This window comes from Anopheles merus, chromosome 3L, assembly GCF_017562075.2.
Source record: "Anopheles merus strain MAF chromosome 3L, AmerM5.1, whole genome shotgun sequence".
NCBI lineage: Eukaryota > Metazoa > Arthropoda > Insecta > Diptera > Culicidae > Anopheles > Anopheles merus.
This window is the reverse complement of record NC_054085.1, coordinates 11,221,890-11,249,522: the sequence shown is the minus strand read 5'-3', so window position 1 is coordinate 11,249,522 and position 27,633 is coordinate 11,221,890. Positions and strand designations below refer to the sequence as shown.

Genomic DNA, 27,633 nt, shown 5'->3' with positions numbered 1-27,633 from the left:
CTGGAATCGATTCCGGATAGTAGGTCCGGAATCAGCATCCGGAATCGGCTCGGGAATCGGTTTGGGAATCGGGATCGTCTCCGGAATTGGAATTGGCTCCGAAATCAGAATCGGCTTCGAAACGGAGTCGGTTTAGGCTTCTATTTAAAAATAGGCATTTGAACCTAATGATTCTAGGTATTTATAGCCGTAAAGAATCATAATTTACTTTTAAACTATCCATTGTCATACAGATTCCCGGACTGATTTCGCTTCCAAAACTGTTTATATCAATTCTAGAACTGATTCACATTTCGCAGCTATTGATTCCGGATTCTGAATCGGCTCGGTATCGGTATTGATTCCGAACATCGGAATCGATATTGATTCCGAACACGATATCGGAATCGGGTAGGTCCGATTCCGAGCTCGCACCATTACACACAATGGCACACACATTAAATGTGTGGGACCCAAGGACCCCGTGGGACAATAAGGTGGTGGTGGAGGAATGGTGAGGTGTATTTATTTTTTTGGCCATTTAATTTTGCCAACCAACACAATTGCACACGAGCGCAAGCTTTTTGGCGACCATCGTGAACCCTCAAAAGCCCTTGAAACGACTTACAAAAAGGCTCGCCAGCAAGGGAAAATCGCACTGATTTGAAGCGTTGGCCAGTGCACGAAAGCCGGATTTTCAAAACTCGCCGACTTTGAAAAGGCCTTTTCTAACCGTCTTCGTTGACAGTTGACAGTTGTCAGATTTGTTTACAATCGTGAAGCAGAACACAACAACGCATTTTCCCTCCTCGTTTTCGGCAGCTCGCCGCGTCCGTGCAGCTGCGTTGTGTTTCGTAAGCGGCCTACCGGGTCTGCTAAATAGTTGTTCTTTCTTCATCCCAACAGTGGCCCCAATTCTATCATGTCCGATGTGGTGGATCCCGTCGAGCATATGCTAAAGAGTACCGGTTGCCTGAATCTCCACTACAAGGTGCAGGTAAGTGTGTGTGGTAACCACGCTCCCCGTACCTAGTTAATGCAAGTCCTGTGCTATTCCTTTAGGAGTGCATTGCCGAAACCGGCGACTGGCGGCTCTGTCAGGACGTAGTTAAAGATTTCAAACACTGCATGCAAGATTACACCGACAAGCAGCGGGCAAAGTATAGCGGGAAGTAATGAGCGCGCTGCTCCGGAAGTTGTTCGCCACGGTAGGAGGTAGTGTTGTTGGTGGTGCGCCCATGAAAATGGTGCTGGTAGTGCGGTCCGATTTAGGGCTGAAGAAGGGCAAGATAGCGTCGCAGTGTGCACACGCGGCCGTTCTGTGCTGCATGCGGGCAGCGTCGGCGGGTGGCGATGCTGCGGGTAGGGGCAAGATGCTGGACGCGTGGTTGCGGCAGGGCCAGCCAAAGATTGTGCTTAGGGTAGATAGTTTGCAGGAGCTGCATTTGCTGACGGAGCGGGCCGAGTCGAGCGGGGTTATTGCGGAGATTGTGCGGGATGCCGGCCGGACACAGGTAGCGAGCGGAACGGAGACCGTACTGGGGCTGGGGCCGGATCGAACCGAAGCGATAGATTCGTTGGTCGGGCATTTGAAGTTATTGTAGTGGACGTGTGTGTTGGTTCTTAAATGATGTGTTCATTAAGTAGATCGATTTATTGTTGAATTTGAAACATTGACATGTATTAAGTTAGCTTACATCCGAAACTGTAATATTGTACGTTTACGTCACTTACTAACAAAACTTTTTATTAGTTAGAAGATTCGTATGTACTACTGTAAGTAATGTTTGAATTAATTTATTGATGCTTAATTTAAGCCGTAATTTTAAGCTATTTAAGAAAATTAGTTAAAAGTAGTTTAAAGTATCTTAAATAGAAGTCAATCTTACCTTGATCTTCTCTCATGATTTTGTGGATTAAATATAACTCAGTTTGAACTCGAACAAAATTAGTTCAACTGTTGATTACATCTACGTTCACAGATTATCTTAAAGTATCGATTTAATCTAACTTTGCTTCGCCTTCTTTTCTATAACCAAAACTACGCCTTTTCTTCTATAAGCACCTACCCGGGTAGGTCATACATTTTAAACGGAATTAGCCTTTTTTGGTGAAACAATTTATTATTTTAACTTATGTTATGATTCTATGATAAACATACTTTTAGCTACATAAATTTAATGCATAAAAAATAGTTCAACTGACACTCATAAATCGCCATATACTCCTGATTATCAGGCCAAGCATTTCAAGGTATATGATTTAAGAAGAATATTTAGAGCTACACAACATTTGGAATAGCATCTTTGTATATGAGTATATGCATTTTCATAGATATCTTTACAAAGTTAACGACTCAACCGAAACCAAATCTCGTTATTGTATGCATTACCTTCCAGGGTAGGTGGTCATAGAAGTAAAGGGTACAAATCGAATGTTGAATTAAAAATGTGGTAAAAAATCGGAAAATTTGAATTTTTTACTATAAAATAGAAAACATGTTTTTCTATGCATTGCTAAATTTTCATGTCCATAGCTCTATTGTATCAAACATTATTTATAATCAAAACATGGATTCAAGCCTACAATGAATTATCAAGCAGTCGGAGGCGTGGTAATGAATTAACTCTCGAGAGCCTTTATTGGCCGGCATGTCCGCGTAGGAATTAGAAGAAGAAGTGCTAAACATACCCGGGGTGGGTGGTTATAGAAATGAAGGTTAACATATTAATCATTATTGGATGACATCAACCTTAAGTACCAAAATAATGCACTAAACTAGGAAGTAATTTCTCTTGTCTGCATTTAAAATAATGTTTTGAGTAGTTTTTAGCAAAGCCGATATAAAAATTTAATTAAGATCAACGTTATGGACTTGAAGCAATTATAAGTTTTTAAAAAAGATTTTCGATTTTTGACGAAATAGCATTTACAAGGCATGCGTATTTCACAACATGAAACAACACACCAACTACCTGTTGCTTCAAGATGAGTCATATGAGGGAAGAAAAATTAAATTCATAAAATGAAACTTTATTGAAATCTTCCCATAATTTTGATCTTTTTTATTGCTATAAAATTAGTTACATGCTCTTTTGTTACTTTTGATAAGCCTGCATCGAAAGCAGATGAAATTTTCTTCTACGATCAGATAACTTGCTGCATGCTGCGTCGATCAAATGGTTGTAACATGTCGATGCATTCAGCATCACATTCCTCACACATATTGCCTAACGGTGCCAATGACTTTCGCTTTCTGCAACAGCCGGGCCACATTCTCTGTGACCTAGGTCTACAGGAGGCGGGTGAAGGAAAAACAGTTGCAAAAAAAGCAACTCCCAAAGAAAGACACCCTGCGCCTGTGTTTGTGTTACAGACCGGGCGAGTGAAAGAACGCAAGCATTAAATTAACGTTAATCCGCATCCGATGAGGGACAATTGTGAGCTCGGATGTGGTGATGGTGCGTCACAGCGTGCGATGAGCGATGAGAGTGCATCGAAAAGAGCCCGGCTTTGGGACGGACGGAACGATGTAAGGCAAATGCCCATGCTACCCTCATCCGTTCCTGTATCGTACGACGCAGTTGCCGCCGCGCCACGCTCGTTCCAATCATGCGACCGCCAAGCATCTCGTAGGCGTGCGGGCCTCTGGTGTGGATGGAGGTCGAGAGTGGAGGGCTGCTAGAGTCGCGCGATCTGAATGAAGGAAACAATAGCTCACTTCCACCAATGTGAATGATATCTTCTGGTTGCTTTTTTTTCCTCTTCTCTCTCTCTCTCTATCTCGCTGTTGTTATACACTGAACAGCACACAAACCACGATATAGTGGGCGACATTAAGGCAAGGGCGCTGCTCAGAACTGTTCTGGATGCGTGGTGGTGCTCTGGGAGTGTTTGCCACACTGATCGGGAGAAAATGTAACAGTGGACAACTTAGGCTTTTATCATTTTCGTAAAATATTTCCATTATTTTGCAGCAATTTATCTACTTGAACGCATATCATTGATCACATGACTCATCTAATGCAATTCCATGCAGTGGGAATTTTATATCTCTTCAAACTAATTTTCTTCATGATATTTTAAAGAACAGAATCACAGTTTTATAACAGTTCTAAGAAAAATACCTTGTTGTTATTCTCAAGAAGCTGATAAATCCCTATCTTAAGAAACCAAGTCCACAGAAGATGCGATCATAGATCATTTCAATGTTTTGTATCTTGATCTTCCCATGATATTGTAATTATGCAGGGCAAGCAGAAGGGAAACATTAGACATTATTTCCATTTATAATTTCAACATTTCAGGAAGATCAACTTAAACGAAGATCATTTTAGTTGATTTACCATCTGATCTCTTGTGCACGTTGTTCTTTGGATAGCCATATCCATCAATAGCATATTAGAATTTTGAAGGAACTCTTGTTCTTGCGATCAGATCAACATGTCTGATCAGTTCTACGAAAATCAGTTACAAAGTTGATCGTTCTCTGTGATAATATCGTTTACCTTTTCATGTTGTTTTTGTGTCTCTCTGCGATTTATTTTTAATATCTAATTAAAATAGTCTAAAATTGCGAAGATCAGCATCAGATCAGATCAACATGTCTGATCAGTCCTACAAAAATCAGTTACAAAGCTGATCGTTCTCTGTGATAATATCTTGTACCTTTTCATCTTGTTTGTGTGTCTCTTTGCTATTCTGAATGCTGCGGTTTTGGATAAATCATTCCCTTAGTCTTGCGAGGATCATTGAACGTTTCAATGACGCTAGATGATCATACTCAGACCAAGATATCATTTGCACTTGACTATGATATAGCTTCTTGAAGAAGCCTTACAAAGATTTAGCTCTGTTTCTTTGTTGCATCAACTCGGTCACGCATGATTGCTTTGGTTGGACCAATTTAATGGGCCTCAGAGTGGTACAAAGATTGGCCATATATTTCATCATAATTAAATTAAATGTGCAAGTAATTCCTTTACTAGTTTGGCATTGTATATACACAAAAAATAAATCTGCTAGACAAAATGTATGCTAAAACGGTTAGGTTCCTTCAAACAATCCCCTATCGACAACACGATCCATCTATTCCGTCCTATTTCCACAGGGTCGCTTCCAATCGGCCCATAGTGCAGCGTTCCGCGTCTACCACCCGGCCAATGTTACACAGTCCCTTTTACCAGCCGGTCGTGCCGGGGGTGTTGGGTTGCTTTCGCGACGTTCAAACAGTTGATCTTTGTCTGCTAGCGTGGTCGTGACATCTCGCGCGAACGCTGCGATCACATTTGCGCAGAACGCGCGCGCCCGCTTTTCCCCCTTGCGCGCAGTTTCAACGTTTCTGTCTGCCGTACCACCCACTCGAAGTTGTGTGTTTCGGTGATTCTACACGAAGAACGTGGATTTTTAAAAGCAATCCCCTTCAACCCCGAAAAACATAGGTGAGAGAGTTTCGGATTCCGGAATCGTTGTGTGCTTTTACTACGAGAATGTGGTTATCGGAATGACATATGGTTTCTGTGATAAGATTAAAGCCCTCGCAGTGTGTGCGTTGTGTGTTGGCTCACTGTTGTGCCGAGATCATAAGCCGACCCTATTGCTGTGAAGTGCTTGTTTCGGGAACGTTATTGGTAGGGTAGAACGGAACAGTCAAGTCGGGGTCGGATGTGATGGAAGCAAATTGAAAAAAAAGGTAATAGGCCGACTTTGTGCTCGAGATTCTGGTGTTACGATTGCCACTCGATCGTTGGATTGTGGATTGTGGATTACACTGTTGAGTGTGTTTTGAGGTTTGAGTTTCCGTCTCTTTCCCATCTCATTAAGTCAGCGTAAAAACCTTTCAAGCATAACAATGCGGATCAACAACGTTGAAACGCAGTGGAATGCCTGAGACTGGAAGGCATTGGAATAGGCATCACTGTGCTGATAAAAATGTTCGTCATCACTGGAAGAGCTGCTGTTCTCCACAAATATTGGACTTCGCAGCAGCGCGAGAATATGGTCAGGCGAAACGTCCAGCGTCAAGTAAGTTTTTTTTTACAAAATGCTTGAGCATTAGATTAACAAAGCCGTGAAGTTTTCTGGAATCGATTCCGGATAGTAGGTCCGGAATCAGCATCCGGAATCGGCTCGGGAATCGGTTTGGGAATCGGGATCGTCTCCGGAATTGGAATTGGCTCCGAAATCAGAATCGGCTTCGAAACGGAGTCGGTTTAGGCTTCTATTTAAAAATAGGCATTTGAACCTAATGATTCTAGGTATTTATAGCCGTAAAGAATCATAATTTACTTTTAAACTATCCATTGTCATACAGATTCCCGGACTGATTTCGCTTCCAAAACTGTTTATATCAATTCTAGAACTGATTCACATTTCGCAGCTATTGATTCCGGATTCTGAATCGGCTCGGTATCGGTATTGATTCCGAACATCGGAATCGATATTGATTCCGAACACGATATCGGAATCGGGTAGGTCCGATTCCGAGCTCGCACCATTACACACAATGGCACACACATTAAATGTGTGGGACCCAAGGACCCCGTGGGACAATAAGGTGGTGGTGGAGGAATGGTGAGGTGTATTTATTTTTTTGGCCATTTAATTTTGCCAACCAACACAATTGCACACGAGCGCAAGCTTTTTGGCGACCATCGTGAACCCTCAAAAGCCCTTGAAACGACTTACAAAAAGGCTCGCCAGCAAGGGAAAATCGCACTGATTTGAAGCGTTGGCCAGTGCACGAAAGCCGGATTTTCAAAACTCGCCGACTTTGAAAAGGCCTTTTCTAACCGTCTTCGTTGACAGTTGACAGTTGTCAGATTTGTTTACAATCGTGAAGCAGAACACAACAACGCATTTTCCCTCCTCGTTTTCGGCAGCTCGCCGCGTCCGTGCAGCTGCGTTGTGTTTCGTAAGCGGCCTACCGGGTCTGCTAAATAGTTGTTCTTTCTTCATCCCAACAGTGGCCCCAATTCTATCATGTCCGATGTGGTGGATCCCGTCGAGCATATGCTAAAGAGTACCGGTTGCCTGAATCTCCACTACAAGGTGCAGGTAAGTGTGTGTGGTAACCACGCTCCCCGTACCTAGTTAATGCAAGTCCTGTGCTATTCCTTTAGGAGTGCATTGCCGAAACCGGCGACTGGCGGCTCTGTCAGGACGTAGTTAAAGATTTCAAACACTGCATGCAAGATTACACCGACAAGCAGCGGGCAAAGTATAGCGGGAAGTAATGAGCGCGCTGCTCCGGAAGTTGTTCGCCACGGTAGGAGGTAGTGTTGTTGGTGGTGCGCCCATGAAAATGGTGCTGGTAGTGCGGTCCGATTTAGGGCTGAAGAAGGGCAAGATAGCGTCGCAGTGTGCACACGCGGCCGTTCTGTGCTGCATGCGGGCAGCGTCGGCGGGTGGCGATGCTGCGGGTAGGGGCAAGATGCTGGACGCGTGGTTGCGGCAGGGCCAGCCAAAGATTGTGCTTAGGGTAGATAGTTTGCAGGAGCTGCATTTGCTGACGGAGCGGGCCGAGTCGAGCGGGGTTATTGCGGAGATTGTGCGGGATGCCGGCCGGACACAGGTAGCGAGCGGAACGGAGACCGTACTGGGGCTGGGGCCGGATCGAACCGAAGCGATAGATTCGTTGGTCGGGCATTTGAAGTTATTGTAGTGGACGTGTGTGTTGGTTCTTAAATGATGTGTTCATTAAGTAGATCGATTTATTGTTGAATTTGAAACATTGACATGTATTAAGTTAGCTTACATCCGAAACTGTAATATTGTACGTTTACGTCACTTACTAACAAAACTTTTTATTAGTTAGAAGATTCGTATGTACTACTGTAAGTAATGTTTGAATTAATTTATTGATGCTTAATTTAAGCCGTAATTTTAAGCTATTTAAGAAAATTAGTTAAAAGTAGTTTAAAGTATCTTAAATAGAAGTCAATCTTACCTTGATCTTCTCTCATGATTTTGTGGATTAAATATAACTCAGTTTGAACTCGAACAAAATTAGTTCAACTGTTGATTACATCTACGTTCACAGATTATCTTAAAGTATCGATTTAATCTAACTTTGCTTCGCCTTCTTTTCTATAACCAAAACTACGCCTTTTCTTCTATAAGCACCTACCCGGGTAGGTCATACATTTTAAACGGAATTAGCCTTTTTTGGTGAAACAATTTATTATTTTAACTTATGTTATGATTCTATGATAAACATACTTTTAGCTACATAAATTTAATGCATAAAAAATAGTTCAACTGACACTCATAAATCGCCATATACTCCTGATTATCAGGCCAAGCATTTCAAGGTATATGATTTAAGAAGAATATTTAGAGCTACACAACATTTGGAATAGCATCTTTGTATATGAGTATATGCATTTTCATAGATATCTTTACAAAGTTAACGACTCAACCGAAACCAAATCTCGTTATTGTATGCATTACCTTCCAGGGTAGGTGGTCATAGAAGTAAAGGGTACAAATCGAATGTTGAATTAAAAATGTGGTAAAAAATCGGAAAATTTGAATTTTTTACTATAAAATAGAAAACATGTTTTTCTATGCATTGCTAAATTTTCATGTCCATAGCTCTATTGTATCAAACATTATTTATAATCAAAACATGGATTCAAGCCTACAATGAATTATCAAGCAGTCGGAGGCGTGGTAATGAATTAACTCTCGAGAGCCTTTATTGGCCGGCATGTCCGCGTAGGAATTAGAAGAAGAAGTGCTAAACATACCCGGGGTGGGTGGTTATAGAAATGAAGGTTAACATATTAATCATTATTGGATGACATCAACCTTAAGTACCAAAATAATGCACTAAACTAGGAAGTAATTTCTCTTGTCTGCATTTAAAATAATGTTTTGAGTAGTTTTTAGCAAAGCCGATATAAAAATTTAATTAAGATCAACGTTATGGACTTGAAGCAATTATAAGTTTTTAAAAAAGATTTTCGATTTTTGACGAAATAGCATTTACAAGGCATGCGTATTTCACAACATGAAACAACACACCAACTACCTGTTGCTTCAAGATGAGTCATATGAGGGAAGAAAAATTAAATTCATAAAATGAAACTTTATTGAAATCTTCCCATAATTTTGATCTTTTTTATTGCTATAAAATTAGTTACATGCTCTTTTGTTACTTTTGATAAGCCTGCATCGAAAGCAGATGAAATTTTCTTCTACGATCAGATAACTTGCTGCATGCTGCGTCGATCAAATGGTTGTAACATGTCGATGCATTCAGCATCACATTCCTCACACATATTGCCTAACGGTGCCAATGACTTTCGCTTTCTGCAACAGCCGGGCCACATTCTCTGTGACCTAGGTCTACAGGAGGCGGGTGAAGGAAAAACAGTTGCAAAAAAAGCAACTCCCAAAGAAAGACACCCTGCGCCTGTGTTTGTGTTACAGACCGGGCGAGTGAAAGAACGCAAGCATTAAATTAACGTTAATCCGCATCCGATGAGGGACAATTGTGAGCTCGGATGTGGTGATGGTGCGTCACAGCGTGCGATGAGCGATGAGAGTGCATCGAAAAGAGCCCGGCTTTGGGACGGACGGAACGATGTAAGGCAAATGCCCATGCTACCCTCATCCGTTCCTGTATCGTACGACGCAGTTGCCGCCGCGCCACGCTCGTTCCAATCATGCGACCGCCAAGCATCTCGTAGGCGTGCGGGCCTCTGGTGTGGATGGAGGTCGAGAGTGGAGGGCTGCTAGAGTCGCGCGATCTGAATGAAGGAAACAATAGCTCACTTCCACCAATGTGAATGATATCTTCTGGTTGCTTTTTTTTCCTCTTCTCTCTCTCTCTCTATCTCGCTGTTGTTATACACTGAACAGCACACAAACCACGATATAGTGGGCGACATTAAGGCAAGGGCGCTGCTCAGAACTGTTCTGGATGCGTGGTGGTGCTCTGGGAGTGTTTGCCACACTGATCGGGAGAAAATGTAACAGTGGACAACTTAGGCTTTTATCATTTTCGTAAAATATTTCCATTATTTTGCAGCAATTTATCTACTTGAACGCATATCATTGATCACATGACTCATCTAATGCAATTCCATGCAGTGGGAATTTTATATCTCTTCAAACTAATTTTCTTCATGATATTTTAAAGAACAGAATCACAGTTTTATAACAGTTCTAAGAAAAATACCTTGTTGTTATTCTCAAGAAGCTGATAAATCCCTATCTTAAGAAACCAAGTCCACAGAAGATGCGATCATAGATCATTTCAATGTTTTGTATCTTGATCTTCCCATGATATTGTAATTATGCAGGGCAAGCAGAAGGGAAACATTAGACATTATTTCCATTTATAATTTCAACATTTCAGGAAGATCAACTTAAACGAAGATCATTTTAGTTGATTTACCATCTGATCTCTTGTGCACGTTGTTCTTTGGATAGCCATATCCATCAATAGCATATTAGAATTTTGAAGGAACTCTTGTTCTTGCGATCAGATCAACATGTCTGATCAGTTCTACGAAAATCAGTTACAAAGTTGATCGTTCTCTGTGATAATATCGTTTACCTTTTCATGTTGTTTTTGTGTCTCTCTGCGATTTATTTTTAATATCTAATTAAAATAGTCTAAAATTGCGAAGATCAGCATCAGATCAGATCAACATGTCTGATCAGTCCTACAAAAATCAGTTACAAAGCTGATCGTTCTCTGTGATAATATCTTGTACCTTTTCATCTTGTTTGTGTGTCTCTTTGCTATTCTGAATGCTGCGGTTTTGGATAAATCATTCCCTTAGTCTTGCGAGGATCATTGAACGTTTCAATGACGCTAGATGATCATACTCAGACCAAGATATCATTTGCACTTGACTATGATATAGCTTCTTGAAGAAGCCTTACAAAGATTTAGCTCTGTTTCTTTGTTGCATCAACTCGGTCACGCATGATTGCTTTGGTTGGACCAATTTAATGGGCCTCAGAGTGGTACAAAGATTGGCCATATATTTCATCATAATTAAATTAAATGTGCAAGTAATTCCTTTACTAGTTTGGCATTGTATATACACAAAAAATAAATCTGCTAGACAAAATGTATGCTAAAACGGTTAGGTTCCTTCAAACAATCCCCTATCGACAACACGATCCATCTATTCCGTCCTATTTCCACAGGGTCGCTTCCAATCGGCCCATAGTGCAGCGTTCCGCGTCTACCACCCGGCCAATGTTACACAGTCCCTTTTACCAGCCGGTCGTGCCGGGGGTGTTGGGTTGCTTTCGCGACGTTCAAACAGTTGATCTTTGTCTGCTAGCGTGGTCGTGACATCTCGCGCGAACGCTGCGATCACATTTGCGCAGAACGCGCGCGCCCGCTTTTCCCCCTTGCGCGCAGTTTCAACGTTTCTGTCTGCCGTACCACCCACTCGAAGTTGTGTGTTTCGGTGATTCTACACGAAGAACGTGGATTTTTAAAAGCAATCCCCTTCAACCCCGAAAAACATAGGTGAGAGAGTTTCGGATTCCGGAATCGTTGTGTGCTTTTACTACGAGAATGTGGTTATCGGAATGACATATGGTTTCTGTGATAAGATTAAAGCCCTCGCAGTGTGTGCGTTGTGTGTTGGCTCACTGTTGTGCCGAGATCATAAGCCGACCCTATTGCTGTGAAGTGCTTGTTTCGGGAACGTTATTGGTAGGGTAGAACGGAACAGTCAAGTCGGGGTCGGATGTGATGGAAGCAAATTGAAAAAAAAGGTAATAGGCCGACTTTGTGCTCGAGATTCTGGTGTTACGATTGCCACTCGATCGTTGGATTGTGGATTGTGGATTACACTGTTGAGTGTGTTTTGAGGTTTGAGTTTCCGTCTCTTTCCCATCTCATTAAGTCAGCGTAAAAACCTTTCAAGCATAACAATGCGGATCAACAACGTTGAAACGCAGTGGAATGCCTGAGACTGGAAGGCATTGGAATAGGCATCACTGTGCTGATAAAAATGTTCGTCATCACTGGAAGAGCTGCTGTTCTCCACAAATATTGGACTAAAGTGTTACTAATTGTGTCTTTCAATCGAGTGTAGGTGGTACTTAGTGGTAGTGTGCACGGCGATGCATGAGCTAATGTCCCAACCGCTAGTGCATCATAGCAGCAGTCGGAGCGACCATGCGAATGTGCGACATGTTGTAATTGAACCCAACGAATGTGATGCCCTATCCTACCCTCTCCCAGTACGACCGAAATGGTATTGCATTGCATGCTGGCGAAAGGTTTATGACGGTCCAATGCCCGCGCCAGTAGGCGCCTCTGGGAAGTGGGTTAATAGCTTGCGAATGTTTACTACCCAATCAAGCTTATCTCTCGCCCGTCGCCTGTCAGGTTCATCCCGGTATGTTCTAGGGTGTGATAATCGTTATCGCTCGAGGAAGGAAGTGATCGTGGACCTAGAATGCTTAAGTCCAACACTGATACCGGCCGGTGCTAAAGTCCACCAACGCACCCTGGCTGATCTCCGGACTTGAGAGATGATCTCGCTCTGCGCTACGCATTGGTCGCTCGGACCATCGTTGTTTGGCCAAGCCCCGGACGTGTCAACCGGCCTGACCGTGTGTGTATGCGCGCGCGCGCGCGAGACATACAACAGCGGCCAATCAGGCACGTCCGGTGGACTTTGAGCCCGTTCGGCTGATCGACGATCGTCTTCCAGCCATGGCGACGACAACGGACGACCCGCTAACTAGTACCGATGATGATGGTGCGCAATATCTCTGCGAATGCTCCACACTCTTGATCAGCTGTTATGATCGTGCACGCCCGTGTGGACAACTCGCATTTGTCGAGAAATCTATTTGGACCTCGGCGGAGCTTTGGCATAATGTCCAGCGCGCGTAGGCGCGCCGTTCCCCGGACGCAGGGCACGCGTGTGTAGCAGAAGGTCTTCCACAGCACCCTGAACTTGACGCGCGATAATCAATTGCATAGTCAGTTAACCTTAAAGCCAACCGGTGCTTAATTAAATTCCCGGCACATGTACACACACACACACACACACACACACAAACACATCGAGAGCGTCGCATTCGCCAAGTGACATTCGTGTGGCCTCCGCTCGCACTACCTCCAACGTTTATTTACATATGCCGCTAATGGGGTGGGACGGGATCACCCGAAATGGTTAATCGCAATGAATGGGGTAGCGTTTAGTAGTAGGATTCGATCATTAGCACGATTACGAGGGCGCACCAGCAACGTGCCGTAAACCAACCACTCTCTTTTTCTAGTGGGTATGCATTTTGATTAGGGTAATTGATTAGGGCAACGGGATGGTTTCATCAACAGACACATCGCGGGATGTGAGATTGTGTGAGGATGGTGGGCGATTTATGCAAAGAAGTATGGCACAAAAATGTTGAATCATCGTTTTGTTCAATTGAACATGTGCTTATCAAAAAGCCACAAATGTGTAGAGTGAGCAGAAGCGTGGAGTTAGAGATGATGATTACATTCTAAGGAACGTAGTCTAACAAAGATGCTGCTAAGATGTCTTCATTCTGGGATTTATTTCAAAGACAACCTTGTAATCAGGGACTATTCCTGAAGCTATCTCGGGTCTGGTAATAATTCCCAACATTTGAATCTATCTTTTCAAAGCAAATCTGATATTCAACCTACCTAATTTAGGACATGATCCTGAGTATGTTCCGCTACTTAAATTGATTTCTAATTTGGTTATGGAACTGATATTAAACCCATTTCTAGCCAGGAACTGATCTCTACGCTATTCATCCCTGTTCAGGAACAGATTACGACCCTATTCCGATAGAGGGACTGATTCTAAACATTTTATAATTCTAGAACATCGTAGATCTTATCCTGAACCTATCCTAATTCAGGTATTGGTTTTTAAATCAATTGCAATGGCTTGTCCTAGTCCTGGTGTATCAGAATCCAGGAACAGTTGTCAAGGCTCAGGATCTCAGGATCCTTTTGTGGAACTTGTCTAGAACATATCCTAGTTATGGACCTTATCGAAAACTTAGGAAACGATCTTCATACTATGTCTGCCCAGGAACTGACAGGGTTCAGAACTTGGATCAAGGCTGCTGAGTTGACAACCGCTTGGAAAATTACTTGACATTTCTGTAGTCATTTAAACCATGGGACCTTGCCCCAGTGCCTCTGGAGAGCCGATATTCACAGGATACCCATCCCCCTACTGCTTCGCCAGTCCATGTACCCGTGCATGGATATGTGGTGACATATGTTACCACGAACAGGGACATTGGGATAGGAGTTGAATAGGAGAGGCTATATTATCGCTCAGAGGAGCTACAGATCATATCCCATTGGAAAGCATATGCCCGGTTTAAAACGAACTCTAATCCAGATACCGTACCTATCCCGAGCCTGGAATTGATACTGAACCTATTCTACGTCAAGAACTGATCTTGAATCTGTTCCGAGCAACTGATACTCTAAACGTCCGTAATGGTTCAGAGACCAATCCAGAATCCATATCGGTCTTGGAATGATCTGATGTTGATCTTATTCCGATAGAGATCATACTGATACTGTTCCTATCCTTGTCACGTTTCCCACTCCTCCCTAGGGGTGGTAATAGTAAAAGGCAACAGTGAAAATCATGAATAATTTGCACGTATATTCTCGACTTCAATTTGTAAGGTAATTTGTATTAAACTTTTTTATTCCTTTTCATTCCAGATCTAAATCATCTGTGACATCAGTGTTTAAGTGTTCGATTGAAGCTCACTCATCCGTTTGCAATCTAAAGCTAGGGGGCACATATCCCTAGGCACAATCTCAGACCCCAGAATAGAAACCCATCCACTGAGTGCAAACAACAGCGCCACATCCGCTCTCCCCTCGGATCCGGTGTGAAAACCGGTGTGATACGAATCATCCCGCAGGAGCATCGCACACCACCAGCGGCCGTCAAAATGTTGGTCGAGTTGAGCGTGAAGCAGAAATTTCTGACACTGTGCGGCATCACAGCTGCCGCCATGGCCGCATCATTAGCGATCGGACAAAGATTGATACCGCAGTCGATACTGACCGGTGTCGTTTTTTACCTCATTTCCGGCGAACGGCCGTCCACCGTGTACGCGTCCATCGTGTCGCTGCCGCGGGACATACGGTAAGGCATATACACATATACATATGGGAGAGAACCGACGAAGCATTTAAGAAGGTGAAGCTGTGGACGCATCTCGGTAACGGTGTCGTCTACAGTCGTATGCACTTTGCCTGCAATCTGCTGCTACTGATGATGATTTATGTCACCTACCCCGTTATGATACCCGGCGTGGTGATTGTTAGTAAGTAGAGATAACACGTTCTAATGCGCGCCGAAATCGGGCCAGGATTTCGCCGGGAGTGAACTGAGAGAGAGAGAGAGAGAGGGAAGGACGCAACTTTGATTCAATTCTCGTCGCGCGCTCGCATATCGTTGAAACGTCGAAATTGCACACCACAGAACTAGACGCCGGTGCGGTGCTGCAGCGCGGTACAGATTTCAATTCCTAATGACGTGCGAAAGGGTCGTCCTCCCCCTTTTGTCATCCCGGGAAGGGAAGGGAGGGGAACAGAGGCATAATGTTCATGCGTAATACCTTTCGGCTGTGTGTATGTTGAGCGACTGGAAGGGGTGAAATTTCTCTAGGCCATCCAGGGCTCGGGCCAACTCTCCGCTGTATCCGTGGCAGTTGGCGAACAACTCGTTAAATCAATGCCAAATTACAGCCGGCCCCGGTCGGTGGGTTATCTCATGCATGCACGGTCCCTCCGGGGACGGGGGGCAAAGGCAAGCAATATTGCGAGGCTTATCTTATTGGGGCGAGTGCAGTGCTTGTGAAGCGATGGTTCCGCGAGTGTTAGCAGTAGAGATGATACCCTTCAATCAGGGTTTAGCGCTCAACAGTTATCGCATGCCTGATGCGCATACAGTTGGCAGCGAGATCAAACGAGGTGGAGAGGTAATGGGTTGAAATGGTCGGGATGGTTGAGAACTGTATTTTTCTGCTATGAGATGGTAGAAGTAGAGTAGAAGCAATGTAGATATACGTCTGGGTTTAATGGTGTATTGGCAAGTTTCTATTGTTTGTGCGCTGTTATGCAGCAGAGTGTTGAAAACCCGGGTTTTAGTTCCAATTTTCGCGCCTATAAAATTATAGAAACAAGCAGTAAAAATGAATATTTCCACAAAAAACAAGCCCTCAAAGTAGTGATGGAAAAGGTACTTGTTGTTAGAACGGAACCAATATTTTTTTAATCTTAAAGTAACAAAATCTATATGTTAATTTTTTGGCGTTTCGAGACGTTCTCCACGTAGTTGTGTAATAATGATTGATTCTACAATGATACCCTCTTCAGTATAATATAATAAATCTCTGAAGATTCGTGAATCTCGAGAGAGCCAAACAAAGATGACTTGAGGCCATATACCAAATACATTTATTCCAAGTTGTAACCACTCACCGATTAATGGGGTTGGTAGTTCATACGCGATTTGAATCCATGATGTGCATATCATTACGTACGTTTAGCCGTTCGTCTTCACAACCGTACCACGGGCTTCAACCTCAATGGGCAATAAAGGCTTATAAAAAGGTCAAATTTGAGCGTAAATTCAAAATTGAATGCAAATGTTACAGGTAATAATAGAACATTGTGACGAGATCCCAAGTAAAATCCAAACAAATAGTACTTCATTATCTGTTTTCAGTTTATCTTGTTAAGAATACACTGGAACACCACATAACGAGTTTAAATCGTTCTAATGACTCACTCGTTATGCAAAAAAAGTCGTTACGCGGAAGGTCCTTTTTGATACAATTTGTATGAAAAGTTAAATAATTGGTTCCAGGTCAAAGAAAATTCAGGTACAGTAGGTGACCGCTAATTGGATGTGTTTTACTGGAGTTTTTTTTTTAATTAGAAGTTCGCTTAGTGGAGTGATTCTCAGTTAAAAAACACATCAATGTCAAAATATGAAACATCCTGAATCTTACGAACAGAAATTCATAGCAAATGTGCACTTTTTTCACAAATTTTACCTCTCAGTTAGCGATCACCTACTGTATATAGGAATGATATGTATCACAACCATATAACCAGAACACCTTCTTTTTTGTTAACGAGGAGTGAACATACGGAACACCTCCAATTGATAATAGTAATACATTGATGAATTCTTAGTATCGAAATCTCGCCTTCACAAGTAACTAGATTAAGAATGCATGCAAGAACACACTCATCAATACACCCCTCACACTTGTGACACATGTTTCTAAGGGAGGTACACTCCACAACAAAATCCACTTCCTGCCCACTTCCCCGGCCGAAATCAAATAAAGCCTTCAATATTGTCAAATAAGAAGGAAGGAAAATGGAGCAATTAAATTGAAGACTCTACCACGTCAGTCAGTCAGTCAAGTCCTACGTATGGCGGCACGGTCCATTTGGGGGTTGAACCCATAACGGGCATGTTGTTAAGTCGTACGAATTGACGACTGTACCACGAGATCGACAGAACAGGTAGTGAGGGTTTATCACCTCCATTACACATATCTTCCGCACTTATACACTGCCCGTTTTGGAAATAGCTTGATATTTAACGATTCTTACTATTGAAACACTCACGAATGATCACAATTTCTTATCGGGAACAAAAATGCAATTGCTCGTTATGCGAGATTTTACTCGTTAGGAGGGGTATTTGTAGAACATTTAGATTTGCTCGTTATGTGAAACCCCCGTTGTTAGGCGTACTCGTTGTGAGGGGTTTCACTGTATTTATTTTTACAACTTATAAATTGCCGAGCCGTTTTTGTTGCGCTTCGCGAATTGCATCGCGTGCAACGAGGCGTGCCGCAAATTGTCGTACGATTATGGAGATAACTACCTCATGGGCAATCATGGAAAGGGGTTCAATTACCGAAGAGTGTGAATAACAATCTATCGCTTTATGTGCTCACATTAGAACGTTATTTGAAGAATATTTCCTTAAACCAAATTTCCTTCTCCAGCACGGCAATAATTTTCCTGAAGCTTAACCTCTGCCTGTACCGGTACGAGCGGGCCGGCGCCACGGTCGTGCAGATCTTCGAGCGTGTGGTCGCCCGCCAACCGAACAAGGTAGCGTTCCTGATGGACGATGGGCAGCTTACGTTCGCCCAGGTGAAGCAGCTGGCCGACCGGGTGGCGGCCCACTTTTACGCGAAAGGCTTCCGCAAGGGCGACACGATTGCGCTGCTGATGGAGACGCGGCTCGAGTATCCGTGCATCTGGCTCGGCCTCTCGAAGGTCGGCATCGTGACGGCGCTGATCAATTCGAACCTGCGGAAGGAAACGCTGCGTCACTCGATAACGGTGGCTAATTCGAAGGCAATCATCGTCAGTACGGAGCTGGCCGGAGGTAAGTGATAATAGAAACTGTCAATCAATCATCTTGGCATCAGCCCTGCTTTCCCTTGTTCGTGTTTGGCTGTGCTCGGTGAAAACCTCGACCGCCGGGCCTTGTCTTATTCGGTGAAATAGGATTCTTGTTTTACCGATTCATCGCTTCACTGGGCAACGCACCCGTCGCACTGATGTGCCTCGGAACTTCATGTCCCACAAGGATAAGGAGAAAAACTGCTGTGCTGCTTGTGTGTGTGTGTCTGATTGCACAAAGCTCAGGGATACCTGAACTCCCAAAACAAGCTTGCTACTTCAACTCGCAAAAAACGGCCCGTCAATACTCCTTCGTTCGGAAGGCAGTAGTGATCTCGGAATGCCATTTTGCGGTCATCAATCGTTTGTATGCTCATTGTCAGTCCCTTTAGCTTGGCTAACCGAACACAGGATTGGTAATCCTAATGGGGGATACGTTTTTTCCCCCGCGTTTGTCTTGGGGCCTCCGAAAAAAAGGAATAGATCACCTTTCGGGCAGGATTCATCAGTCCATCAGGAGGGACATTTGAAAGAGGGCACATTTGATGCATGTCCACTGCTCGAATGCAGCAATCAGTTTGTGTGTTGTTTTTTGCCCCTCCGCCCCTGACGAATTGCATTGAGACAGGATTGAAATTGAGCTTTCGAGCGATTTTTTAATTAAAAAGTGAAGTGTGTGCTCAAGTTTGCATAACGTTTGCGATGCACTCGGAAATGAGCATCGGTTATGGGTCAGTTTATGGAGATGAAAAAAACGAGCCCGGATAATTGAATAATTCTGCGAATGATTGAACTAATCAACCCGAACTAATCATACAAATCGCTTGAAGCTAGGTGCATCGGTGATTAGATGCAATTTTTGATGGACATCTGTGCTTTGCTTTGTTTCCGTGAATGAAGTTGGGTGTAGGTTAGATGAGCTACTACAGAAGTATAATTGTGTAAGGCAAACAGGGGCCAAGATGAGGGCCAAGATTTAAAAAAAAAATCAATAATTTAAGGTAAAGATCTAAACTACAGGTAATAACAGTGTCAGCATTGAAAAGCACTGAATCAAAGGGGAGAAAATAAAATGCAAAATTAGTTACAGAACCTAAAGAGAACAATACATTAGGGAAAATAAGCAGACATCATGAAGAAAGGTGCAAAAAAGTAAGGAACATAACATAACTAAATATAAATTTAAATTTAAAGAAAAATTAAAACGTCGAACAAGATTGATAAGTAAAAAGGAAAACATAGAAAGAAGGAAAAATTATGTGGAAATTCCCTATCTTCTTATTGAAAACAATGCAAAATAGGAGAGTGAAAGCACAAAACAATATCTAACAAAATGAAATTGTCGTTTTTTGTTTTCTTTATTTGTCCAATTTTTATTTTGTTCTACATTGTAAATGTTTTCCTTTATTTGACTTTATTTTCTTTTTCATTGCTTTGGTTGTTCTAACTTCTGTGTATGTTTTTCGTGTCTTTCCTTTTCTATTTTTCGTTTTCTCCTTTGTCCACGCGCTTGTCATTGTGAACTTCTTGGTTTACTTTAGTCTTTATGTTATCCATTTGTTGTACGATTAGTAGATAGAGGGTTGGTCGTTTTAAAAATACAAATTATAATAAAGGAGGTCATCGTACTCTGTCTTTCTTTATTTTTAAATATTAAACTTGAAACATATCATAATTATGCATGGTTCTAATGTTGTTGTTTTTTCAATTTTAAAATTATGTAAATTATCTATATTTTAGAAAATTTTCTTGAAGCTCATTTCCAATAGAAATCAGCATTACGTTGTGGTGATGAGTTCAAGTCCCCATTTTCCAATCAGATTACATAGAAAATAGCTTCCACTAGAGTACCTTAGCAGTGCACAACAAACAAACAAACAAAACCTCTCCCCGTCAATAACTGTAGGAAGTAATTAAGAAATCATAACCCATTCCCTTTCATCGGTTCCCCATCCTTTACCGAGCACACTCACCGCAATACACACACACCATCTCTCGCCACAATACACCGTTGGAGAAAGGGCGAGTAAAAATCGTTAATATTCTCACTGTCTTTTGCAGCGATCGCCGAAATAAACGAGCAGGAAGGCATAAAAGGCTTGCCGGTACATCTATTCCGCACCGACGGTGCCCCGGACACCGCCAGCAGCAGCAGCAGCAGCAGCAGTGACCCATTGCCAGGTAAATGAGTTTTTATTCAATTGCACTCGATTGCGGCTCTCCTTTTGAAAGGGTGCTAAAGGGGTTGGCGGCAGGAGGACACATTTTCTTCTTCCTGCGCTGGGCTCACCTCTCTGACCCAATGGGAAAGGATTTCCAATTTTCCCCAGCGTCCTTTTAAAGCGCTCGGCGCGCTTCAATCGTTCGTCGCCATTCCATTACCTTTCGCTTTCCAGCATCGTTCGTATTCATGGTCACCGTACCGTGACCGAAACCGACGGTCCTCCTCGGCACTGCCCGAGGACAAATCCACCTGGAGAGCGTTTAAGAACACCCTTCCCTACCGAGTCATGCTCCCACAACATTCCGCTTCGGTGGGAAATTCTCGTCGGTCTGCGTGAGACAGAGCGCCAAAGGAGCCTGTCCGAAACCTCTGCTGTTTTCCCATAAATTGCACACATCTCGATTCCGATGATGAATATTCGTAACGGTGCCTTTTCTTTCAACCTTGGGCGCTCAAGCCCTGGGAACTGAATGGCCACGATAGGGGGAGGATGGGCTTCTTCTCCCTTTGCTTCGTGTCTGCTGGCATGACTGGCTGGCTGGTTGGTCTGGTACGAAGTTTTATCCTGGCGTGAAAGGTGTGAATCGCTCTCTAGGAGTTAGTGGTGGTGGTGTACTCCAACACACTCACACCTCACTGCTTCCGAGGGAGGACGGAAACGTACAGTGTGTGTGTGTGTCGCAGCTGATGGAGCTGGTTCCCACCAAACACTCAGAACCACACATATGTAAACGTTTGTGCGAATGCAAGCGACCGAGCGAGAGCACCTTTTAATGCGATACGATATAATTGATAATCATAAATCATCTCTTCTCACGTGTGGTCGCAATTTTTCTGTTTTAGATGCCGAAGATTTAAGGCTCAGCTTGGATAGTAGCGGCAGCAGTAGCTCAAACGTAGATTTAAGCGCTATCCCGAATGATATATCACCGAAAGATAAATTGGTTTACATCTATACGTCCGGCACGACCGGTATGCCGAAGGCGGCCGTCATCACGAACCTGAGGTGAGTTGCGTTCGGGGGTCTTTCTTTTTTGTTTGTTTGTTGGGTATATTCTTGCGAGTCATTTCTTTGGGGTGCTTATTTACTGCGCCTGGTTGCGAATTTTCATTCCTATCATTGTGCGGTGGATGGGTTGTTGAAAGCTTGTTACCTTTATAGCGGAGATATCATTAATGTCTTTAATTGATGCCCAGTTTTAGTAATAGTTATTGCAATTCTTAATTCACTATTAAAATTGTACGAAATTCCAGTGTATCGAAACGAATTTCTTAATCATATATTTAGTGAGAATCAACTTAATTAACTCTTACTTCAGGGGAAACAGTAATTGTTGGGTTAATCTGAACATGTTCCAGTAAATAAATATCAAAACAAGAAAGCTCCTGAACTTTTAAAGAACCATAACCATCCCAAATGATTCTAAATTCAATATCTGGCACTTCAAATGATCCAAATTCTTGACTATTGAATTCTTATCAAGCTTTTTGAGAGTTCCTGAGTGCGAATAATGAATGATTCATAAATCCTTCAAATCTCTTAATTAATGTCAAATCTGCGCCGCTTTCATAATTCATGAAACACGTGATTCACGAACCGTAAAAGATTCCACCAAAAAATAATTTGTCACAAGTTTAAGATTCAATTTCGATTCTGATTCGATTAGCGATTCATATGGTTATTTGATCGTAATTCAAATGAAGTAAGTTAAATTAATCTTTACAAGGTTTTCTAAATCAGTTTCAAATGTGCACATGAAAAAAAAACATGTAGAAGAACTGAAACATTATTTTGATGGAAATACAACATTTGAAAGCTGTTGAAAAACATCTCGCAAGCAAAGAAAAATGTTGTAGACATTGGATATTGTCTCGGGAAACTCTGTATACGAATGAATCGCTATAAGTACAAGTTATGGCAAAGAAAATTATGCGCTTGAAATATTTACAGTTTTGTTGAATATTCAAGTAATTTACAGTAAATAAATTTAGCAAGAAATGTGATAAATTTTTACGGGGTTTTCGAAATCAACATTTTTTCATTTCCTGCGAGATGATTTTCAACAACTGTCTTATGCTGTATTGGCATCACAATAATTTTTAAGTTATTTCACATGATTTTCGGCCCGTCTCAAGCTGGTTTGAGTTTAACAGTTCTTTAGTGATGTGTTGAAAATCATGCGTAAGAACTGTAAATTTATTGTTATGCAAATACAACATTGGACAGCTGTTGAAAAAAAACATCTTGAAGGCGGTGAATAATGATGTGTACATTCAAGCATGACGTGCAACATCCTGTATTGTGTATACTTTAAGGCGCTTAGCAAGGCCGTCTATAGATAATAGCTGGTTTTGCGAAAGCAATCGTTAAAAATTATTAGTCGTGAAAATTGAACAATAGTCGTTAAAACCTTCTCCACTGTGACCTTGCGAACGCATTGAGTTAACCATCGTTGAATGTAAGGTGTGTCGTTTACATCGCTTGCTACATACGTAAGTTTTGACGAAGCGTCTGTCGGTAGTGTGAACTTCAGCGAACACAGTTATGACTATAAACATACATGAATATTCTATCATTGAATCTTGCTGAAGATAATAACGCTACGGTCGTAAATGAAACGGTCAATCGCAGAAAATTGCGCAAATTCAGTTAGTTGGTTTGCAAGTATTAACGATGTAGTTCCTAAGACGAAGTTAAAAAACGTTGTAAATAACGTTTTTATCTATATCAATCAAGCACTACAGTTACTTACAACAAAACCTTATAGACATTTGTAATTAATGGTTCCAGTACATTTAATAATGCTACTTTATCGAAGTTATAATATGTTATAGATTATTCTAAATCACTAAATTGATTATTCCACCAAACTATACCCTTTTTTTAAATAATTACTGAAAAATTTGTTGAAAGCACCCTTTATTTTTAAAAAGCTCTTCTCTTTTTGTATGAACTGTCTATTATTGTCATCCTCACGACAATGTATGTAGCCACATGATTAGTAACGGCCCTGTTGTGCTTTATCGCTAGTGTCATTTGTCTTGTGTGACCATCACTCACCACCTGAAGCAGAATAGAATCTAAAATAAAACAAACCGTCCGCTCCCTCCACCACCCCGAACAGGTACACATTCATGGCCCTGGGCTGCTACTACATGCTGAGCTTCCGCGATGACGACATCATTTATAATTCATTGCCGCTGTACCATTCGGCGGGCGGTATGATCGGTGTCGGCAGTGTGCTGCTGTGCGGTGTGACCGCCGCCCTGCGCAAAAAGTTCTCCGCTTCCAACTTCTGGGCGGACTGCATCCGGTACAAGTGCACGGTAAGTGAGAGCATGCCTGCCTGTTTGGTAGCTAAAAAGTTTTTTACTTGTTTGTGTTCGATTTTTTTTTGTGGGTTACAATTCAAACCCATGTCCACCGTCTCTACTACCGTTGCAGGTGGCACAGTATATTGGGGAAATCTGTCGCTTCGTGCTGATGACACCGCCGAAACCGACCGACACCCAGCACTGCGTGCGGCTAATGTTTGGCAACGGTTTGCGGCCCCAGATTTGGCCCCAGTTTGTGTCGCGCTTCAACATTCAGCAGATCGGCGAGTTTTACGGCTCCACCGAAGGCAATTCCAACTTGTGTAAGTGTGGGATGGTTTTAATGTTTAATGAGAAATGCAATTGAACTGATGTGAGTCTTGGTGACGTTTTTTTTTTTTTTGGTTGTTTCAGTGAACATCGATAACACGATGGGAGCGGTCGGTTTCGTTCCCAACTTCGCCAAAGCCATCTATCCCGTAACGCTGATAAGGTAAGCATCTTCTTGAGAACGGTTGAATTTATTAAATAATGCTATTAATCAACTTTTTCCCCCGATTTACAGATGTGATGAAGAAACTGGTGAGATTATCCGCGGCCCGGATGGGTTCTGCATTAAGTGTAAAGCGGGCGAGCCGGGCGTTTTCGTCGGGAAGATCAACCCGAAGAAGGCACTGAACTCGTTCGTTGGGTACGCGGACAAGGCAGCCTCGGAAAAGAAGGTACTGCACGACGTGTTTCGCAAGGGCGACATTTTCTTCAACTCTGGCGACATTCTGGTGCAAGATTTGCTCGGCAACTATTACTTCAAGGACCGAACGGGCGATACGTTCAGGTACGAGCGTGTACAATTGTGCGCGGGTGCCTAAAAGTATGCAAACAAAATACAATAATTGCTTTTAGCACTGTTTGCATATTTTTAGGCGCATCGAGCAAACGCTTAATTTCAGTAAAAAAAAATCTAACTGGATTCCATTTTCAGATGGCGCGGTGAGAACGTTGCCACATCGGAGGTTGAAGGTGTCATCACCACGATCGTCGGTTTGAAGGACTGTGCTGTGTACGGTGTTGATGTAAGTTTATTTCACGTCATCAGTGTTATTTTTATATTAATGTATGTCCTCTTATCACACTCATAATAGATCCCCGAAACGGAGGGCAAAGCCGGTATGGCTGCCATCGTCGACCCGGAAGGCAAGGTGGATCTGGAGCAGCTTGCGGCCGGCATTCGCGCTAGCCTGCCCGCATACGCCCGGCCACTGTTTATACGCGTCCTGTCCGAGGTGCCGATGACGACCACGTTCAAGCTGAAGAAGCGCGACCTGCAGGTGGACGGGTACGATCTGGGCAAGATACAGGATCCGATCTATTTCCTGCAAAGCAACGGCACCTACCGACGGTTTACGGCGGACGATCACGAAACGATCAAGAGCGGCAAGGCGAGGCTATAGTGAGGCTATGGTGGGGCTGGAGTAGACAGGCTTTGTAAAAAGACAGGCGATATGTGCGTGAAGCGATTCCATTAGTTGGGTGGGTTATTTTTCTCTTTTAGTGTGTAGTTGTAGGTGTACTGTAACGGTACGATCAACACAAAACAAAAAAACAAAACAAGAAAAACTAAACAAACCAAATAATAAGGAAAAACAATGGACTGAAATTTCTATCTTTGAAGATACAGAATCCCCTTCGTATCTAAGAGCTGCACACAATCTCGATTGAAAGGAGCGGGAGAGACAGAAGGAAGAGAAAGTAGTCTCTAGTATCGTTTGTAGGACACGTTTTTTTTTCTCTGCATTTTGTAATTCATGCTCGAAGGTTGGTTGCGCCAACCTGGTAAGAAAGCTTAACCAGTAGCGATAGTAATAAAGCTAGTGTCTATATTCGTACAATACTCAACGTGAGTGTGTATTGCAAGGTGTATTTATCTAACATATCCGAATTAATGATTTTTTTTCTTTGCTTCACAAAACGTTTAATGGGAAAAAGAATTCAAAAAGTGAAGGATGACAGGCACACTTGACTTTTAAACGTTTTGTTGAACTAATCTCAGCTGAATGTATTAGTGGAGCCCCAAACAAAGAAAAAAAAGGCTTGTTTTGTTTGCAAAATGCATAACAAACCTTTGTGAAAAAAATGCAGAATTAAAATGCGCAATGAGCGAAATAAAGAGAATAAAAAAACGAGGCTGAGTAAACACGCGAGTCAGCAATTATCAAATAGATATGCATAATTTTCACCCATTTGTTTCCACACATACATGCACAGAAAAACATAAACGGGGGGCTCATTTTCAAGCTGTTGTTTGTGTGCCATGTTAGGATGAACGTGTGTGTGTATGTCAATTGCATTTTTTTCCTCTTTGCGCCTGCCAGCATGACGAAATGCAAATTTAGCTGAGCTTATGATTGCAGCCCAGCCACCTGGCAATGGCGCGTATAAAGAAATAAAAAACGACACTCCAAACACGTTGGGCAAGAAGAAAGGGGTGAGCGCATTATGTATGTATAATATAGCGAGCGGGAAGAAAATAAACGCTAATGTTTGTATTAATTTATTTTCGCCATATCAAATTCGTACTCGCCCGATGGTTGGTTGATATTTTGGGAGCAAAAAAAAAGGTTGATCACAAGAGGAATAGAGGGGGAATTGGTAAAAAATGAGTAGCATTTTGCAAAAAAAAAGAGGCCAAAAAAAACAGGATAGACGTACGCAAGCAGGTGGGGGGGGGGAGGGGGGAGTTTAATTTCCATAAAATTCAATTTAGCACTTTTCGATTTGCTTTGGCATACATATACACATATACACATAACACCCAGCCCGCCACAGCATGCATGTCGCTGCATGTTACCCGAAAAACCCGGGTGTGCAACTTGCCACGGTTCCAACCCACCTCTGCCATCCCTGTCCTGCACAGTTGCATCCAAACACACACACATTTAGGTGTCCGTTGGGAGGGGTGGAGGATAATTGTGGAGTAACACAAAACAGAACGGGAAGTGGGGTGGGCCGGATGATGGGTGGTTTGTTTGGCTATACAGGAAGGTGGTGGAGGGGGTGGGGGATAGCGCTACAAACACACACTCGCGCGCATACTCGAATATGCTAAAATGACCGGGGCACACAAAAGGCCTCTCCTCCAATCGACGGAGGACGCAGATAAGGGTGGACGAGCAAATACAAGCCGATGACTATACCCACACACACACACGCGGACACACATGCCGACCGCGATGTGAACGCTGCGAGGTGTCCTGGTAGTGTTTATGCAAATTTGGTGTTGCTATTGTCATAACAAATACTTATCGTCGCATAACCAATTAGCGATGCCGAACCTGCATCCAAACCCGTGTGTGTGTGTTTGTGTGCGATGCAGGAGGGAGGAGATGGCTGCAAAGGGGGAGGGGAGGGGCATCTAACGGGAATTAAATTGCTTTTCTGCATACACAGGGAAAAGAGAGGGAGAGAGGACTGTCAAAATGTATGATTCACGATACGCGCAACTATTAAAAGCGCACACAGAACGCGCCGATACAAACAGAGTGAGAGAGAGAGAGAGCGCGCTTGAGGGAGTGGAGCAGGTGGTGCGGTTATGATTGAACAAATCAGAATGTTATCGACAGATTACGGGGTTCCCGGTCCCCACCAAAAACATGGTGGAAGGGAGTAGGGAGCT

General features: G+C 42.8%; 5 protein-coding genes across 10 annotated transcripts; all 5 read left to right on the top strand.

Annotated features, from left to right (window-relative positions):
* The first annotated feature begins 752 nt into the window (after positions 1–752).
* On the top strand, positions 753–1,254 carry LOC121598462 (cytochrome c oxidase assembly factor 4 homolog, mitochondrial-like). The gene is made up of 2 exons (XM_041925351.1): positions 753–976; positions 1,042–1,254. Exons 1-2 carry the CDS (start codon positions 902–904, stop codon positions 1,153–1,155), a joined length of 189 nt encoding a protein of 62 aa, XP_041781285.1. The 5' UTR covers positions 753–901; the 3' UTR covers positions 1,156–1,254.
* On the top strand, positions 1,155–5,215 carry LOC121598961 (probable peptidyl-tRNA hydrolase 2). The gene is made up of 2 exons (XM_041926348.1): positions 1,155–1,493; positions 5,090–5,215. The coding sequence occupies exons 1-2, from the start codon at positions 1,155–1,157 to the stop codon at positions 5,213–5,215; spliced, it is 465 nt and encodes a 154-aa protein (XP_041782282.1).
* LOC121598460 (long-chain fatty acid transport protein 4) lies at positions 5,143–25,851 on the top strand. Of its 6 annotated transcripts, none has more exons than XM_041925348.1 (12): positions 5,143–5,671; positions 5,807–6,003; positions 14,693–15,125; positions 18,016–18,404; positions 20,483–20,602; positions 21,489–21,651; positions 23,771–23,972; positions 24,091–24,283; positions 24,375–24,453; positions 24,526–24,795; positions 24,943–25,033; positions 25,103–25,851. In XM_041925348.1, exons 3-12 carry the CDS (start codon positions 14,929–14,931, stop codon positions 25,409–25,411), a joined length of 2,013 nt encoding a protein of 670 aa, XP_041781282.1. In that variant the 5' UTR covers positions 5,143–5,671; positions 5,807–6,003; positions 14,693–14,928; the 3' UTR covers positions 25,412–25,851. The 6 variants fall into 6 exon arrangements, with proteins under 6 accessions (XP_041781282.1, XP_041781280.1, XP_041781278.1 ...); XM_041925346.1 differs by having other exon boundaries at positions 5,803–6,003; XM_041925344.1 differs by having other exon boundaries at positions 5,143–6,003.
* On the top strand, positions 6,942–7,214 carry LOC121598463 (cytochrome c oxidase assembly factor 4 homolog, mitochondrial-like). The gene is made up of 2 exons (XM_041925352.1): positions 6,942–7,035; positions 7,101–7,214. Exons 1-2 carry the CDS (start codon positions 6,961–6,963, stop codon positions 7,212–7,214), a joined length of 189 nt encoding a protein of 62 aa, XP_041781286.1. The 5' UTR covers positions 6,942–6,960.
* Positions 7,214–7,709, top strand: LOC121598461 (probable peptidyl-tRNA hydrolase 2). Its single transcript, XM_041925350.1, has one exon. The coding sequence runs from the start codon at positions 7,214–7,216 to the stop codon at positions 7,640–7,642; it is 429 nt and encodes a 142-aa protein (XP_041781284.1). The 3' UTR covers positions 7,643–7,709.
* Positions 25,852–27,633: the final 1,782 nt, after the last annotated feature.

Coding starts and splice junctions, on each gene's coding strand:
- LOC121598462 (XM_041925351.1), top strand. CDS start 902: ATGTCCGATGTGGTGGATCCCGTCGAGCATATGCTAAAGAGTACCGGT. Junction 977..1,041: donor ATCTCCACTACAAGGTGCAG/GTAAGTGTGTGT, acceptor CTATTCCTTTAG/GAGTGCATTGCCGAAACCGG.
- LOC121598961 (XM_041926348.1), top strand. CDS start 1,155: ATGAGCGCGCTGCTCCGGAAGTTGTTCGCCACGGTAGGAGGTAGTGTT. Junction 1,494..5,089: donor GGGATGCCGGCCGGACACAG/GTAGCGAGCGGA, acceptor CTATTTCCACAG/GGTCGCTTCCAATCGGCCCA.
- LOC121598463 (XM_041925352.1), top strand. CDS start 6,961: ATGTCCGATGTGGTGGATCCCGTCGAGCATATGCTAAAGAGTACCGGT. Junction 7,036..7,100: donor ATCTCCACTACAAGGTGCAG/GTAAGTGTGTGT, acceptor CTATTCCTTTAG/GAGTGCATTGCCGAAACCGG.
- LOC121598461 (XM_041925350.1), top strand. CDS start 7,214: ATGAGCGCGCTGCTCCGGAAGTTGTTCGCCACGGTAGGAGGTAGTGTT.
- LOC121598460 (XM_041925348.1), top strand. CDS start 14,929: ATGTTGGTCGAGTTGAGCGTGAAGCAGAAATTTCTGACACTGTGCGGC. Junction 18,405..20,482: donor CAGTACGGAGCTGGCCGGAG/GTAAGTGATAAT, acceptor TGTCTTTTGCAG/CGATCGCCGAAATAAACGAG. Junction 24,454..24,525: donor TATCCCGTAACGCTGATAAG/GTAAGCATCTTC, acceptor CCCGATTTACAG/ATGTGATGAAGAAACTGGTG.